The sequence below is a fragment of the Cryptomeria japonica genome, chromosome 11 (assembly GCF_030272615.1).
Source record: "Cryptomeria japonica chromosome 11, Sugi_1.0, whole genome shotgun sequence".
Classification (NCBI taxonomy): Eukaryota; Viridiplantae; Streptophyta; class Pinopsida; order Cupressales; family Cupressaceae; genus Cryptomeria; species Cryptomeria japonica.
Window position 1 is genome coordinate 103,280,270 of NC_081415.1, and position 7,333 is coordinate 103,287,602.

A 7,333-nucleotide genomic window follows, 5' to 3' on the forward strand; every position below is an offset into this window, starting at 1 on the left:
CTATCTGCAGTAGTATCATTTGATTGTGGGTAAGGTTTCTCACCGTGGTTTTTCCCCTTACAGGGTTTCCACGTACAAATCTTTGTGTTATGTGTTGTGTATGTTGTTTCTCTTTCTGTTTCATGCATTAAGTTTCACCGGTATCAATATTACTGTTAATCTGCTTACCGGCATCAAGTTTGGTTTACCAGTATTAAGCATTAAGTTTGGTTAAGTTGTATTTGGGTTGAAATTATTAGACAACTGATTCAACCCCCCCCCCCCCCCCCCCCCCTCAGTTGCCTTCGGGTCCTAATAGGCACCAACCTCACCATACGATGTTGTATATACCGTACAGCTTGGTACCAACCTCACCATACGGCTTGGCACCAACCTCACTGTACGGTTGGCACAAACACCACTGTACGCCCTTTTGTGGTCTTCATATTTTGCCGAGGGGGTTTTGTGAGCTGAATGGTTCAGGTACATTACAGTGGGTATTAGAGCCAAAATCTTGCCAGCCTGTGGAATGCTTGGGATGCCTACATAAATGGAAGAAAGGGATAATGAAATTGCTGCCAAAAAAACTTCAAGTGGTATAACAAATATCAAAAGAGGAAGAATTCTCTGACATTTCAAGATTATCTAGTTTTGATAGGAAAATGTATACATGTGCATGAGGAGGTTATCAGAATCTTTGATGAATACTCAAGCGAACCTGAGGAGATTAAGGCTACCGAATCCTTTGATAGGTACTATGTAAGGAAAAGAAAAGAGGAGTTGGATCCTGAATTAGGAACTCAATTAGAATAAATGAAAGATGAAGACAAGTTCACATGTTCACCCAAGCGACAGGTGGATATGGACAAGCCAGAGACAACAATTGTCCCTTCAAGTGGAGAACACTTAAACTTTCATGACAATTGCAAGGATGAAGATGTTTGCATGAATTTTGTCAAGCCAACAGTGGTTGATCAGCTTCATGGAGATGCGAACTCTAGCAATGATCCCTTACAAGAGCAATCTCTACAGTTGGTTGGATATGAAATTTAACCCTTTGGTTGGGCATGAGGCGTGCATGATTGTCATCTCTCCTTTTGAGTTCCATCTCTACATGGTCAGGCAAGCCTCTTTGGACAATTCACAATGCTCCATGTGCGGGCATGCCTTCTTAAGACACCCATGGCCTTGTGATAGCGCTCATGGCATGCTTGAGGAATCCATATTATCTTATTGATGTTTACCCCAATTTTATTATTATGTCATCACTTATTAACACAACCCCCAATTGTGATTGCCAAGTGTACCACTTACGGGCTGGGGACATGAATGGGAGCCACTCCCTAGATTCACTCTAGGACCTAATCCTAGGCTCATGCCAAAATAAAATGCCAACATTTTAATGCACATCATATAGTCACATTTACAATGCCAATTTCACATAGAACAATGGCAATACTCAATTGGCCATATTGCCAAGAGAACAGATCCAAATTGATCCAATAACAAAAATTAAATATATAATAGTATGACTCCACATTATAATTTCACTTTTTCAACATCAAATTCTCACTTTTATAAAATATCCAGTTTGGCTAAAAACCAGTCATGGAGGCCATCCACCATTGATGGACCTCCAAAAAGCTTTAATTTTCAAACATGGCAAAACGAAAATCTGGGAAAACCCATTGATCTAGGACTACACAACACCCCAAAGATGCAATAAAATTCACATTTCATCCATTCGTAAAAAAATGGTTAGAGTTCACCCATTTCAATCAAAATTTTCAAAATTCAAACAATACAATTCAAATACTTGTTAAAAAACCAAATTGAAATATTGGGAGTGTTCTAAATCATGCCATGACTCATTCCAAACAAGATTTAAACATTTAGATTGAGAAACAAAGAAGGAATTCAAGATTCATACCTTCAAATAGAAGAAATCTTCAAAATTAAAAGGAAGACCAAAGACATGGAGAGAAGTCATGAAAACCGGACAGCCCAAGGAATGCACCTACACAAATCTTTTGGATTTCTACCAACAAAATTCTTCTTAACCAATATTCCAATCTCAACAATCCAAAATGGCCATATAGGATTTAAGAGCAAAATGTAGGAAAATAAAACTAATAGGGTTTAAGAGCAAAATGTAGGAAAATAAAACTAAGTGTAGGAATAAAACTCCAATCACCAATTATATTTCACTTTTTGGAGTAAATTTATAAAAATAATAAAATTAAATTAAAATTATAAAATCCATTAAACTCCCAAAAGACCCCAAATGACAAATCATTTAAATTTCATTAAATTAAATATACTTATAAGGTATAGTTCACATTTAAATATTAAATTACCACTATAAAGGTAAAATATCATTAAAAGTCATATTATAATGTCGATAATTAGTAACTAAATGACTGCATATACAATCTTTATTGGTCATTTATAATGTTGCATAAGGGTAACCGAATATTACCAGAATGGTAACCAGAGGTATAATCATACGAATTAAGGAGAAATTGTCCAAATTAGGAACAATGGCTAGGGCTGAGTGACATATTTGACTATTGTGCTATCTCCTGTAACCACTGTTGGGGATATGGGCATGCTCAGAACTGTGGAGCTAGGTGGAGTCGATGCCCGGAACCTGCATCAACCAAAACATACAAACACGTATCCATACATATACTGATATACATATAATATAATATAACTGAAAGCATAATTAATCACTCCCCAATTAGGGTCACATAATAATCATGGTTAGAAACATCATATCTCACTGAATCAACATTACATCAACAAAGCATCATTAAGTAACCACATCATAATAAGTATAACCAAAATATCCTCACAATATTATCTAGACATCATCATATAACATAATGTCACATCATCGTAGAGTCATTAAGCATATATGATCATCACTAAAACTACAACCTACTATCCACATCAGCAGTGATATGAAATGAACAAAAGAATATAACTATAAGAAGGATGTACCTCATGGGTGCCAATACAAAAGAATGATATACATAGAGTCATAGTATAACATATAAAGAGTCGATCTTGGATCAAAATAAGAAAATGACAGAATGCAAACATGGGAGGCATTACACTTTGTTCTATTTTAGAGATCTGGCCTTCAAAAAGTTGACAGTTGGAGAAAGCAGGAGGGGACGAGCGGCCTGGCTATGAACATGGAGGAGGGGGTATTTGATCTACTAGGGATTCTATGACCAACAATTGGCTAGAAGACAGAAGCATGTCAGCTCATTATCCAGAACTTTCTTGGTCAGCCAAGTGGAATAAGGAAAGAAGGTTAAGATCTTTCATACTTTTTGTAAGCTATTAATGATGTGAAATCTTATGAAGTGACTGCAAATCCTTCAGTATTTCTTCTTAAACTGGGACTAAATGTTGCATTTAGATATTTCTGTATTGGACTGAACAAATAAATCATAAGTATTGAGCAATCAGACAGATTATTTAATATTGGGATTTGGGAATGCAATTCTGCCGAACAATCTTGCAATTATTTGCTCATGTGAAGGGAGACATAAGTTTTTTAAATTATGTTCCTAATGTTCTCTTTCCTGAATGCTTGAGGCCAGACTCTTACTTATTTAAGGTCAAACTAACTATCAGGGCCTAATTCTATCGATTGTATCATGTTGCAGGTGCAGGATGTAATGAAGAGGCAAGATGAGTTACCTTTATGTAAGGAAAATGATCTAATAATGGATCAACTTGTAGAACTGACTAGTAAAGGATGTGGATGCCTTCTTGTTGTTGATGATGAGGATCACCTTCTTGGAACTTTCACGGATGGTGATTTGCGTCGAACCCTCAAATCTGTGAGGGAAGGAGTCTTCAAGATCACTGTGGGACAGATGTGTAACAGGTATGTACAGTATTTTATTTTCAATTTCTTGATTGATTTGTGATTATCTGACACTTAAATTGAAATTTCTGTTTGTGGTTTGTTTCTTTTCAGAAACCCTAGATCTATTGGACCTAATGCTATGGCAGTGGAGGCCATGCAAAAGATGGAGTCTCCACCTTCACCTGTACAATTTTTGCCTGTTGTGGATCATAACAATGTTGTTATAGGTATTGTCACCTTGCATGGGTTGGTCTCAGCAGGTTTATAAGTTTACCTTGTAGAAACAGTGCAGTAGCATAATTTCATGATGGCCATTGTTTTATTCTTTACCAACTACAAATTCTCCATTAGAAGACTCAATATAAAATTTTGTTTTATACTACTTATATTTTCTCCATTGTATGATATAATAAAAGCATTTTTCGTGGGATTTTATAACTGCAAATATCCAAAATGTTCTCATTAACACTTGTAGAGAAAATTTTGGATTGCCTTATCCATTGGACACCGAGGCAATTAATTCATTAGCCCTGGTCATATCTAATTTTTTATGTCAATGATATTGTAATAATGCAGTGTTCCATGGAAACACGTTTCCCCCCTCAGGCCCAAGCCCCCCCCCGTCCCCGAAACTTTTTCCCTTTGTCCCCCTGTCCCTGAAGCCCATCCCCGCGTCCCCTTGTCTCCCCGTCCCCAATGGCCGTGGAACAATGTAATAATGATACCTATATCTTCCTTTTCCAATCAGTGTTTACTGTTTTGGGTCATGATCTAAAATTCTTAATGCAATGTATGAAATTTAAAAAAATAAAATTAATATTTCATGAATCTGATTTCAATCCTTGAGCAAGTGGTATACTTGGGATTGGGAATACATTGAAATTCTGGAAGAACTGTGATCAATAAAGAGATTACTGGAATCCCAAACCTCCAAGTTGTGTTGATGTATGTGTGTGAAACTGAACATTGTAAATCAAGATGAAAAATATTTTAAGAAATGATGAATGCATTCTCTTTTAGGGCTTTTACCTAGTCTCTTAATCCATGTTCTTCACAGAAGAGGTGCACTTCAGCAGCAATGTAATTAAGCAGATCCAGAGCAGCAACACAACAATTTCTGAGTTTGACTCAGTAACTATGCAGTTGAATTGGGATAAAACGTCATAATTTGATACATTGTAAAAAGTACCTCCTTGTCATTGGATGAGCTGAAGGGGCTTTGCAGTAATGGTTCATAAGGCACAACACTTGGATGAGCTGAAGGGGCTTTGCAGTAATGGTTCATAAGGCACAACACTTACTAAATATTTTGCAAATGTAGCAGCAAGTTAAGTAGATTTGATCTTGGGGGAAACTCCATGGTTAACTGCACTTTAGTTGTAGTACTGGGATGGGTGACCTCTTGGAAGTCTTGACGCTTCACTTGTGTGAGCATCACCTAGATGCAATAAGTGCTAAGTAAATCATTCATGCCCACAAGAGATGTGTTTGTGTGAAACACTACTCATGAATTGAGTTGACTCAAACAATACAGTTGAATTGTGATAAAACATCATAACCTTTGTTCTGTGTGTGGGTAAGACATCAACATGGAAAGAAATACATTGATGAAGAGAATAGTACCCACTTATGTAGGAGAGGATGCATGCATGTGTGTAGGCACATGATTTATCTTCTTCTAGAATTAGAATATTTTGTTTGCATGGGCAGGGGATGCTTTCCAAGATGGGATGTTGGAAGGATAAGTTTCCATTATGTTGATCTGTTGATTATAGGGATTGGGTTAAGGAGGATAACTACTTGTTTTCTTTGGATGCATGTTTTTTCTTCAGAAGTAGAAGATTTAGATTAGCACCCAATTTAGAATTAGAATGTTCTAGCCTTTCTTCATGAGAAAGATAGGTGTGACTGTTTCATTAATTTCAATTTTGAGCTCGTGCAGTATATTAATTTTCAGGTTTAATGTGAAAACAGCTGTAGGTTTGAGAGTTCAATACTATGTATTCTTGTTCATGTTATTAGCTGTACACGTTCGTAGAGAGTATTGTTTTGATTGAGTTTTTTGTGGTTTAAGCTATTTAGTTTTAGGATTAAATGATTTGAGTGCAAAATCTGCTTCTAGGGTCTGAAAATTTAACATGGTATCAGACTAGAGGATATTAGATCTTCCAAGGTGTCTATGCTTGGAAAGGATGTTGCTTGTGAGATGGAGCTGTTGGAGGGTTTTAGCGTGGAAATACTTGGGATTCAATGATGAAGTTGACATGTTCTTGTGAGAGGTACAAGTTCCTATGGTAAGGTGTTGGGTGTGAAGCCCGGGATCTCAGTGATTGGAAAGTTGATTTTAACTTGAGATAGATGGCTGATTTATTTTAGTGTGTGATGCTAAGAGTCTTTAGTGATTGAATAAATTTGGACATATGTGATGTAGAAGGGTGGGATGTCCCCATGTGCTCTATTGATTGGAGTATTAATTTGTACTTGTGATAGGTTGTTGATCTGAGTTATTCACAATTGATTTGTTTGGATTTAGTGTGTTCTAGGCATTACAGATATGACTAGTCTTTGTAGGCATGGAAAATTGATGAATGCATCTATCTCGGATTGTGCCAAGTCAAGCCTCCATATGATAGGTGACTTGGATCTTACTAAAAGTTTTCAATCTGTAAGAAATAATTAAATTGTTTTTTGAAACAAAAATCTGTGAAAGAAACACAATTTGATATATTTTCTTGAAATTTGTATGAGCTATGTTGCAGAGGATCTAACTCTACTTCCACTAAAAATATACTTGAGACCCCTATAGAAGAAATTCCCTTTGGGATATCCACCAATTTTTTTTTAAGGAATCTTATAGGGAAGATTCTCTTGGGAACTAAAATGCTATTATTTTAATGCTAAAGATGTTAGCATTGGTAGGTACATTTTGGTAATAAGTGAATATATTATGGAAGGAAAGGTAAGTGAAAAAGGAACAAAATGGATAACTAAGATAATGGAATACAACATTGACATTAAGCCCCCAAAGCTGGTAAAAGGGCATTGTGTCAGCAAATAATCAATGAGAAAAGGCCAGATCAGCCTAACCTTGTGGAGAATAAAAAATGTCACGATGATTGAAGAAGAATATCTAGAGACATGGATTGAGGAAAGAATATGGTTTGTGAAAGTAAGGGAATATGAGTGATATCCAGAAATGTCCTATTACAAGAGAAGAACATACATGTTGCAAGGAGTTTCTTTTGCTATATAGGTAGCTTTTTGTTCAAAAGAAAGCTTTAATGGAGTTTTGTTGAGATGCATATTAGGGAGTGCTACTAGGAGATTGTTGCATGAATTCCATTAGGGGACACCAAGAGGACATTCTTGATGCTAGCCTTTATCTTTGGGCTAGATAAAGACGAGGTGTATGGCTTTCAATTGGGAGATTTGCATAAGCTCATGACCATAATCCACAATCAGGTC

The 7,333-nt window shown here is 36.3% G+C and overlaps 1 protein-coding gene across 1 annotated transcript in view; it reads left to right on the forward strand.

Annotated features, from left to right (window-relative positions):
• LOC131041310 (probable arabinose 5-phosphate isomerase) overlaps positions 1-4,265 on the forward strand; it is a 71,484-nt gene extending 67,219 nt beyond the window's left edge. The window contains exons 2-3 of the mRNA XM_059214008.1: positions 3,663-3,886; positions 3,980-4,265. Of these exons, the coding sequence (XP_059069991.1) occupies positions 3,663-3,886; positions 3,980-4,136 (381 nt within the window). The 3' untranslated portion in view covers positions 4,137-4,265. The remainder of the gene's footprint in view (positions 1-3,662; positions 3,887-3,979) is intronic.
• Positions 4,266-7,333: the final 3,068 nt, after the last annotated feature.